Source organism: Leucoraja erinacea, chromosome 22 (assembly GCF_028641065.1).
Source record: "Leucoraja erinacea ecotype New England chromosome 22, Leri_hhj_1, whole genome shotgun sequence".
NCBI classification, from domain to species: domain Eukaryota; kingdom Metazoa; phylum Chordata; class Chondrichthyes; order Rajiformes; family Rajidae; genus Leucoraja; species Leucoraja erinaceus.
Genome location: NC_073398.1, coordinates 8,917,017 through 8,927,709, shown reverse-complemented (window position 1 = coordinate 8,927,709; position 10,693 = coordinate 8,917,017). Strand labels below are relative to the sequence as shown.

General features: G+C 44.2%; 1 protein-coding gene across 4 annotated transcripts in view; it reads left to right on the top strand.

The window, feature by feature from the left end:
* Positions 1-4,665: 4,665 nt before the first annotated feature.
* arhgef39 (Rho guanine nucleotide exchange factor (GEF) 39) overlaps positions 4,666-10,693 on the top strand; it is a 70,661-nt gene continuing 64,633 nt past the window's right edge. Inside the window, exons 1-2 of one of the 4 annotated variants that reach the window (XM_055652893.1) lie at positions 4,666-4,733; positions 6,508-6,579. In XM_055652893.1, the coding sequence (XP_055508868.1) occupies positions 6,537-6,579 (43 nt within the window). In that variant the 5' untranslated portion in view covers positions 4,666-4,733; positions 6,508-6,536. Of the gene's footprint in view, positions 4,847-6,485; positions 6,580-10,693 lie in introns of all 4 variants that reach the window. The other 3 variants (XM_055652892.1, XM_055652890.1, XM_055652891.1) reach the window with 3 other exon arrangements.

The following is a 10,693-nucleotide window of genomic DNA, read 5'->3' as shown; positions in this document are numbered from 1 at the left end:
AAACAATTTTAGATTTAGCTGCGTATCAATATTCATACTAAGTAAGCAGTATTGACAAGTTGCGGCAAGACGTAGTAAAGCCTGTTAAAAGTCTATCCAGCAATGGCCCACAGCAGCTAAGAGCACAAATATTCATCGAGAGAAGCCACCATTTAATCAATTTCAATTTACTGAAACGAAATTGATCTTCTGGGATTTTTTTTCTAAAACAGGAAGCCATGTTCATATCGGACTTTTGAATGTTAGTACAGCACATGTTTCAAGAGTCAAGAGTGTTTTATTACTATGTGTCCCGAAATGGAACAATGAAATTCTTACTTGCAGCAGCACAGCAGGTATAAAGGCAAAATACATAGAGGCAAAACCAGCACACCATGAAATAAGGCTGTGGATTCAAGAATGTAACGCCCAGTTTCTAGTCCCCATCTGTAAACAGCGAGAGATTGGGTCGTTCACATTATTAGGTTGTCATCTTTGTGGTGTCACGGAGTCACCATCACTGTTGGTGCAGCGGGTAGAGCCGCTGCCTCACAGCACCATAGACCTAGGTTAATTCCTGACCTCGGGTGTGGATTTTGCACGTTCTCCCTCTGACCTCGTGGGTTTCCTCCGGGTGCTCCGGTTGCTTCCCACATCCCAAACACGTGCGGGTTTGTAGGTGAGATTAGCTTCTATAAGTTGTGTAGGGAGTGGATAAGAAATTGGAATAATGTAGAACTTGTGTGAACGGGTTATCGACAGTTGCCGTGGACTTGCTGGGACAAAGTGTCCGTTTCCATTCTGATCTTTCAATTGAACTCAATTCAAGTATGTTGTGCGTGGTAGAATCTGGGGCAAGTTGATGATAAAGGTGCAGGCTGTACCTCAAAACTAAATGTCAATGACGAGAAGGCATAGCTTTAAGGTGAAAGGGACAAAGCTTAAAGGGGATGCGTGAGGCATGTTTTTATACACAGAATTGTGGATGCCTGGAACACACTGCCAGGGGTAGGAGTGGAGGCAGATACAATAGTGGCATTTAAGAGGCTTTTGGATGGGCACATGGATATGTAGGGAATAGTGGGATATGGATCACATACAGGCGGAGGAGTTTTACTTAACATCATTTTCGGCACAGGCATTATGGGCCGAAGGGCTTGTTTTTGTGCTGCACTGTTCTATGTTCTATGTTCTACCCCTGTTACTATTTCTTGTCTTTGAAAAGATTTTGTTTGTAATTTCATTGGGACAAAAGAAAACAATGCAAGCAGAACTCTTACACGTAGAGCATTATAGATCACTCCAATTAATCCCATCCAATGGGAATGCCATCCATTAGAACATTGCACGTGTGAGGAAGGGTCTCCACCCGAAACGTCACCCATTCCTTCTCTCCAGATATGCTGCCTGTCCCGTTGAGTTACTCCAGATATTTGTGTCTGTCTTCATTACAACATTCAATCTGATATCTTTAGACTTTAGACCGTAGAGATCCAGCGCAGAAACAGGCCCTTCGGCCCATCTAATCCATGTCGACCAGTGATCCTACACACACTAGGGACAATTTACAGAAGTCAATTAACTTACAAACCTGCATGTCTTTGGAGTGTGGGAGGAAACTCTATAGCACCCGTAGCCAGCATCGAACCTGGGTCTCTGATGCAACTCTATCGCTGCGCCACCGTACCACCCATCTCTTCCAAAGTCCTAAATTATCAAAGTGTTGTAAACAGATGCAGCTCTTGAGAGGAACCCGTTTTAAATCCTCTTCTAACATGGTTGCATCTCCACAAATCTAACCAATTTGTTGCACTTCCCATTAATTTCCTCCCTCCTACACAAACAATTATACTGTTGATTCTAAACCGTTAAAGACAAGATTCTGTAAATGACACTGTCAAAATGACTGCTTATAATCGTTCCGTAACATATTATTGTTTAACTGAAAATGTAATCTATCCTATTGCATTTACATACTTGTTTTGAGGGAACTAATTACAAAATGTTAGTTTTCTGTATCCCTGTTCTATGACTGTTGGCAGACCAAAATAAAGTTCTATCGCAATAGATAGAGCTCTTAAAGATAGCGGAGTCAGGGGATATGGGGAGAAGGCAGGAACGGGGTACTGATTGTGGATGACCAGCCATGATCACAGTGAATGGCAGTGCTGGCTCGAAGGGCCGAATGGCCTACTCCTGCACCTATTGTCTATTGTATTGCATCGTATCATACAGCTCTGAAAGGTGACCTTTTTTGAGCATCAGGTTATACCCACATTGCATTTCTTTTCCATTATTTAACAACAGAGGTTGAGCACAAAACTATTCTACTTTAAATGTTTACAAAATCAATATTAAAAGGGCTGCATGGTGGCACAGCGGTAGAGCTGCTGCCTTACAACGTCAGAGACCCAGGTTCGATGCAGGAAAAATGTTCCCAATGTTGGGGGTGTCCAGAACCAGGGGGCCACCTTCTATGAATAATGGGGAGGTCATTTGTAATGACAAATTTCCGACTCTTCCAGTGTCCTCTTTTCCGTTGCCATTACTACACAGGTAAGTAGGAGTGATCTTACACAGACCAAAATAGAACAGATCTTCCAGTCGTTATTTCCAGTTTATTTGGTTGTTTATTGAAGTAGTTGTACAAACAAAGAGATGAACGTACCAGGTTTTCCTTATTCTGCATACAAGTTGTAGCTGGCTGTTCTCCCTGGTCTGGTGAGAACTGTATGCTCTCCCTCCCTGTGTCTGTTACTTCCTGTCATGCCCATATACATATGCCACTCTGTGCATCTAATGACCACCCCCTAGTGTCCAAAATAATACTGCAAGAAAAAAAAATTCACCCATTGAATGTCGACAAAACTAAGGAGATGGTTGTCGACTTCAGGAGGGCGCAGCTAAAGCATACACCGCTCAACATTAGTGGCACTGCAGTGGAGAGAGTGGAGAGCATAAAGTTCCTCGGTGTGCAAATAACGGACAGCCTCACCTGGTCCAGGAACACCACTGGGACCGTATATCTAGACAAAATCAGGATAGGGGCATATACTGCATACGTGTACTGCACCTGCAACTGCTCGGACAGGAAGCTCTGCAGAATGAGGGGAGCAGAGAGGATCAATGGGCTCCCAACAAGAACTGTTCCATTTGAAAACTGCCAAGGACAAACTGCACCCCCTCCCACACACACCTGGATCTCTCCTGCCAAAAAAAAGCATCAGCCCCCAGGTGAGCTTGTACCACATTTGAGGCTGACAGTCACTCTCTGCCTTGACTCTGCGGCTGGCAGGACAGTAGAGGCCAATTCACTTTTTTATGATTGGTTTATTGTAAACATTGTGTAGAGCTTTTAAATATTATACTGCTCCAGGAGCTAGTGTTGTTATGTGTGAAGTGTTTAAATTTCATGTGCGATGCTCCGCTATTCTGGGAAACGTCTTTTCATTTTGGATATGTTGCTTGGATGACAATGGTAGGCACGGTGTTGTGAATTTGTGATTGTGAATGATCAACCATGATTACAGATGATTGAGCTCCAGGAGCTAGTGGAATCAAGGGATATGGGGAGATGGTAGGCACGGGTTACTGATTGTGAATGATCAACCATGATTACAATGATTGGCGGTGCTTGCATCAAATTGCCAAATGGCCTCCTCCTGCACCTATTTTTGATATTTCTATGTTTCAATCCTGACAATGAGCACTGTCTGTACAGAGTTTGTTCAATCTCCCTATAACTGCGTGGGTTTTCCCCGGGTGCTCCAGTATCCTCCCACACTCCAAAGATATACAGGTTTGTAGGTTAATTGGTTTCTGTAAAAACATTAAATTGTCCCCAGTGTGTAGGATAGTGCTAGTGTACAGTGATCGATAATCAGCGTGGTCTCGGTGGGCCGAAGGGCCTGTATCCACACTGTATCTCTAAACTAAACTAAAATAAAATGTAATTTCATCATTGTGGCAAAATAGTTAGAATGCTTGCATTGAGACTCGTTGACTGTTATTTGATGCTTGTGGCATTTTGGTCAGCATGGACTAGTTGGGCTGAAGGGCCTGTTTCCATGTCCTTCACCGACATGAATAAAACTCAGAAATGAACTGGCTTTAGTTGCAAATTGACCGACACTGTAAATTACTAAAAAAGAAAATTACTAAAAAAGGAAATTGTTCTGTGAGTACAAAACTGGAAAAATGTTTACATTTCACTGGATACATTTCAGGGGGTCACTGTGAGTCACTGGATACATTTCACTGGATACATTTGAGGAGGCAAACACAAAAAGCTGGAGTAACGCAGCAGGTCAGGCAGTATTTCCGGAGAAAAGGAATAGGTGATGTATAGGGTCGAGACCCTTCTTCTGACCGGTTTAAACCGGCATCTGCAGTTCCTACACATTTCAGGGGCTCCCAAGTGAGTCACTGGATACATTCCACTAGATACATGCCACTGGATACATTCCACTAGATACATGCCACTGGATACATTCCACTAGATACATGCCACTGGATACATGCCACTGGCTACGGTTCACTGGCTACGTTTCACTGGATGAATTCCAGTGGATACACGCCACTGGATACATACATGCCACTGGCTACATTTCACTGGATACATGCCTCTGGATACATGCCACTGGCGACGTTTCACTGGATACATTCCAGTGGATACATTCCAGGGAGCCAATCAAAAGCCGCCAGAAGCAGGAAGTCGGCTGTTTGAAAAGAAGGCGCGGACGGAGCGGCAGTAGGTGAGATTGAGAGCGGTTTAAGGCAAAGATCCTATTGCAAGCTTTGGTCTAGGGGGAAAAGAGCGGGGGTCTCAGTCCCCGTGTGTGGAGAGATCGGTCCTCGGTCTGAGCGGGTAAGAGGCGGCTCGGTCCCATCCCCGGGTCGCGGGGAGACTCTGCCCCAGTGAAGCGGCCCGTCTCTGGGCGGCTCCGTCTCACTTCCCGCTGAGCAGAGGGTGGGCTCTCTTTGTTCCCCCGCCACTGTGTGGTTTTACCCCTTCTCCCTCACTCCTCCGCCCCCGACTTTACCACCCCTCTCCTCTCCTCTCTACCACCCCCCTTCTTACTTCACCTCCCCCACATCGTCTTCTGCGGCTTGTATCCCTTCCCTTTCCTCTGGCTTTAACGCCCCCTCCTTCACCCAGTCATGCCCGCCTAACCCCCGTTAATTTGAATGAGCTGGTTGACTTTCACTGGAAGCTTTTACATTCATTTACTTTCAATGAGTAAAGTGAGGAGAGAGAGAGAGAGAGAAACACTGGACACTCCTTCCTGTCCATTCCCCTCCACAGCTGCTGCCTGACCAGCTGAGTTCCTCCAGCACTTTGTATTTTGCTCAAAATTCCAGCATCTACAGTTCCTTCTGTCTGGTCCACTGTGAAATCTTACAGTGTGACCACTTTGAAGAAGTTCTTAAAGGTAGATACAAGGAACTACTGATGCTGGCATCTTGAGCATACAACACAAAGTGCTGGAGTAACTCAGCAGGTCAGGCAGTATCTCTGGAGAACATGGATAGGCTATGTTTTGCGCCCACCATTCTTCAATCTGATTGTCCTGGGTGGGGGGGGGGGGGTGGGGAGAGAAAGCTGGAAAAGAGAGGTGGTGGCGGGACATAGCCTGGTGAGTGATACGTGGATACAGGTGAGGGGGGAGGGCATTTAATTGGCAGATCATCAGGTCATAAGGAATAGGAGTAGAATTAGGCCATTCGGCCCATGAAGTCTACTCCCCCATTCAATCACGGCTGATCTATCTCTCCCTCCTACCCCATTCTCCTGCCTTCTCCCCATAACCTCTGACAAATGGGTGCACAGAGGCCAGAGATGATGGAGGAAACCACATTGTCACAGGGAAAACGTGCAGACTCCACATGGTCACACAGACACATGGATGCGCATGGATACACACGGCCATGCATAGACACACACGGGCACGCATAGGCACACATGGACACGCATAGATACACACGGGCACACATAGATACACACGGGCACGCATAGACACACACGGGCACACATGGACACGTATAGGCACATGGATATGCATAGACACATGACAAACATAGACACACACGAACACGCATAGATACACACGGACACGCATAGATACACACGGGCACGCATAGACACACATGGACACGCATAGATACACATGGATATGCATAGACACATGGACACACATAGATACACACGAACACGCATAGATACACACGGACACGCATAGATACACACGGACACGCATAGATACACACGGACACGCATAGACACATGGACACGCATAGACACACACACACGGACGCACACACCACTCGAGGTCTGGATTGAACTCGGGTCTCTGGTACTGTGAGGCTGCAGCTCTGCCAGCTGCTCCACCCTTGCAGCATGTCTGCATTGACTCTTGCAGCCACCCTTGCAGCATTTGTTCATTCATGTCATCACCTCCTGAGTGGGTGTAGGCTTTATGTTTTATTTGCTGCTTTTTTTATTCTAGGTTGCTCTTTGCTTGCTTGTAGGTGGGACAGAAAGTCACCTTGTTGGAGTCATGTCTGCGCCATCCTATCACACCCCAGTGGAGCGGCACCTGAGTGAGTATATCTTATGGTTCCTAACGTTGACCAAAACCCTGTTTTAATCCAGATGCGAGGAACTGCAAACCCTGGGTTTACAAGAGAAGGCACAAACTGCTGGAGTAACTCAGTGGGTCAGGCAGCATCGCTGCAGACCATGGAAAGGTGGAATTTTGGTCTGGACCCTTCTTCAGTGATTGTGGTGGTAGTGCTGGTGGGGGGGAGGGGTGGGATAAGTGCGGAGAAAGCTGGACGAGTGGTGGGTTCAGGACAATGTTTCACACTGGGGGGTGCTGGTCTGAAGATTGGTATCGACCTGAAATCTCACCTGTCCATGTTCCCCACAGGTGCTGCCTGATGTACTGACTTACTCCAGCATTTTGTGTCTTTTTTTATTAACCTGCATCTGCAGTTTCTTGTGCCTGCATGTAAACAATAGGGCACTTATCCTTTCCTGTTTTGATCCGGCTTTGGAATATACCATGTTTTGCAGCAAAATGCTTCAGAGGGATTCTGTCATTTCAGGGGAGAACCATATTCTTTCCAGTATTCAGATCTTAGGGGGGTAATGTTACACCTCTACAAGACTTTGGGCAGGCCGCATTTGGAGTCTTGCTTGCAGTTCTAGTCGCCCCGTTACAGGAAGGGAGTGCAGTGCTATGGAGATGGTGCCGAGGAGGTTTACCAGAATGATGCTTGAGTTAGTGGGTCTTAGCTGCACGGAGAGCTTGAACAGATGGATTATTTTCACTAGAATACCAGAGATTGAGGGGAAACCTGATGGAAGTGTATAGAATTGTGAGAGGGATGGATAACGTAGACAGTCAGAACCCTTTTCCCCCAGGGTCGTTAAGTCAAAGATTAGAGGGCAAAGCTTTTGCATCAGATAGGACAAATTTTAAGATGATGTGCAGCACAGGTGTTTTTTTACAGAGGGTGGTGGGTGCCTGGAACATGCAGCCAGGGGTGGTGGTGGCAGCCGATACAATAGTGGTGCTTGAGGCTTTTAGATAGGTACGTGGATATGCAGGGAATGGAGGGATATGGACCACATTCAGGCAGAGGAGATTAGTTTATCTTGTTCTTGTGATCGGTAGGGACACTGTGGGCCAAAGGGCCTGTCATGAGATCATAAATGATAGGTGTAGAATTAGGTCATTTGGCCCCTCAAGTCTAATCTGCCATTCAATCATGGCTGATCTATCTCTCCCTCCTACCCCCATTCTCCTGCCTTCTCCCCATAACCTCTGCCACCCGTACTAATCAAGAATAGTAAGATTAAACGAGAACTTACCAGTTCGAAGTTTGATCGTTATTTTATGAGGAGTACGTCGAGGGAATACATGAAGAACCCCGCCAGGACGCATGCGTGTCATTCTTCAAAGCAGCGGTGTGAAATCACAGATAACTGTAATGACTTAAACATAGTAAGATTGGAGAAGAAATACCAGTTGAGTATATGATCATGGGTGGGAGCGGAGGGCACGTATTCCCTCAACGTACTCCTCCTAAAATAATGATCAAACTTCGAACTGGTAAGTTCTCGTTTAATCTTACTATTTTACTTCGGAGTCACATGAGTGACTACGTGAAGATTTCAAAGCTCTGTGATTTCACGCCATGGAAACGAGTCCATGCATCACATCTGCCTTAATGACTGTAGGAGGAATTGTGTCAACATATTTTAGACATGAATCCGACATTGAAATCCATGAATTGATTAACACAAATTATAGCCCCTATTTATGGGGTAATTAAATTACCGAACTTAAATTGTTTCTGCAAATGTTCCAGGTTTAATGACTGGTTTATGATAAAATAGTTGGAATGTTTTTCCCCTGACCATCCTGCTGCCTTGAGGATTTGGTCCATTGCCATCCAACTGCATAGCTGCCGAAGTAGCTGCAGCCCTGGTGGAATGAGATTTAAAAATATTAGTATCCATCCCAGCCTGTATTAGAACCTGTTTCAGCCATCTTGAGATGGTCTGGACCGTCACTCTTTTGTGTGGTTGCTTATGGCTGACTAAAAGTGCCTTCTCATTGCCTCTGATGATTTTCGTGTTCTCCATGTATAACGACAAATGTCTTACTATACAGAGATGATCATCTGTTGGGTATGACCTAAATTCTATATTGAGGCCTGCTGATCCCTGTCTGTTCTGCTTTACTAATTCATAAATATGAAACGTAATATTTTCAGATGAAGAAGTCATGTGACCAGTCTTAATTTATGTAATGACTGTGCCTTTTGTGCTGTGACCAATGCCATTAGCGTGACTGTTTTTAATGTCAGCTGTTGCTGGAGACCAATTCCTGAGCATCTTCAGGACAATACTCACATCCCATATTTGGGAGCACCTGGTTCTTGGGGGATTTGTATTAAAAATTCCCCTCATAAGTTTTGTTACCAGTGGGTGAGTCCCAGCAGAGTGACGCTCTGTTCCTTGCCATTGATAAGTTGATAGGGCACTTCTGGCGCAGTTGATGGCACTATAACTGAGCCCCTCATCATAATGGAGGCCTGCCAGGTATTCCAGGACAGACAGGATGTTCATATCTCTGTAGGTGATGCTGTTTTTGTGACAATACATCTCCCACTTCCTCATATAGACCAGATACTGTTTTTTGGTGGACTGTCTGTGGCCCGCCGAAATCATGTTCACTGTTCGGTCCGTCAGTCCCAGCTGTAGTAGTGGTATTTTTAAACTCTACAAATTAATAAATTCAAATAGTTATGGCATGGGTGGCTATCCCTTGTTACGGGATGAGCCAATAAGTCTGGTCTATTCGGGATGGTGATACATGGTTCTAATACCATGTTCAGTATCACTGGGAACCATGGTTGCGTAGGCCAATCGGGTACTACCAAAATACCAGACGCAGACCCCTGCAGCGAAAATGCATCTGTCGCCGCTGCCCCAGGATTTGGTTCCCACGAAACATAGTTTGATAACTGGTGATTAAGCCTGGATGCGAATAGATCGATATCTGGTGTTCCATATCATGCTGTAATATCAGCAAATACTTTTTATTCATCATCCATTTGGTGTTTTCATTAAATTTGCGTGACCTGGTGTCTGCCACTAAATTTAGTTTACCTGGTAGGTAAGTAGCTGACATCCAAATATCTCTCTGTATATTCCACTGCCAAATTGTATTAGCCAGATTGTCACATGATGTCGATTTGTTTCCACCCATGTGGTTGATATATGCTACCACGGTGGTATTGTCAATCTGTAGTCTAACATGCTGGTGATATGACCCAGTACAATATGACTTTAGTAGCAATGTTACAAAATTTTGAGATTTAAAAAATCAAGTCTGCAATTTATCCCATCAGATAAAGCATAACAATAAGTTTAATTTGACACCTAATTCACTTTCATATCTCAAGTAATAAAAAAGTTATGGCCATTTTCATACTCGGAAATTAGCATCTTGTTCCCTATTGATTTTCTATGGACATAACAAAAAAGCTGTGATCGTGGACAGTCAAAAGCCCATAACCTTCTTAAAAATTAAGAGAACTGAATGAAATTTTCAGTTATCATAGATTGACCAATTTTGAAACAAATATAAAATAATCTAACTTGGATGACCTGAAATTAAAGCATATAATTAGTTAGTTACCCAATTGTAGCTAATTTCAAACTTCAATTTACTAGATCTAAACATCTATCCATTTCTTAATAAATGATTAACATTTTTAAATAGCACAAGTGTCCAAATAATATTCACAAATAATTCACAATAAAACATGATTTTTAAATCTCATTTACATCAATTTATAGGCCAAATGGAAGGAATTTAGTGTTCAATTGCTGTAAATTAAAGTCAATTTAAATCGGTTTTCTAGTGGGTTCCTGTGAGCAGGCTGGTTTAGAACGTTCACATTGCGCTGGATTTGTGCCCTCAAATGCCCAGAAAAATACTGCGGGATATAAAGAGCGCAAAATGAGCTACTCGCTATAGAAAACTTAATAACAGGGTTATATACATGCCCCATTTAATGTAAAAATAAGGTACATACCTTTAATTGTTTGCTTTATAAAACCCTGGGGCTGCGAGAGGTTGCGAGTTTAGAGAGTGATTTTTAAACTAACTATTTTACAAGGCCATAAAAACTAATA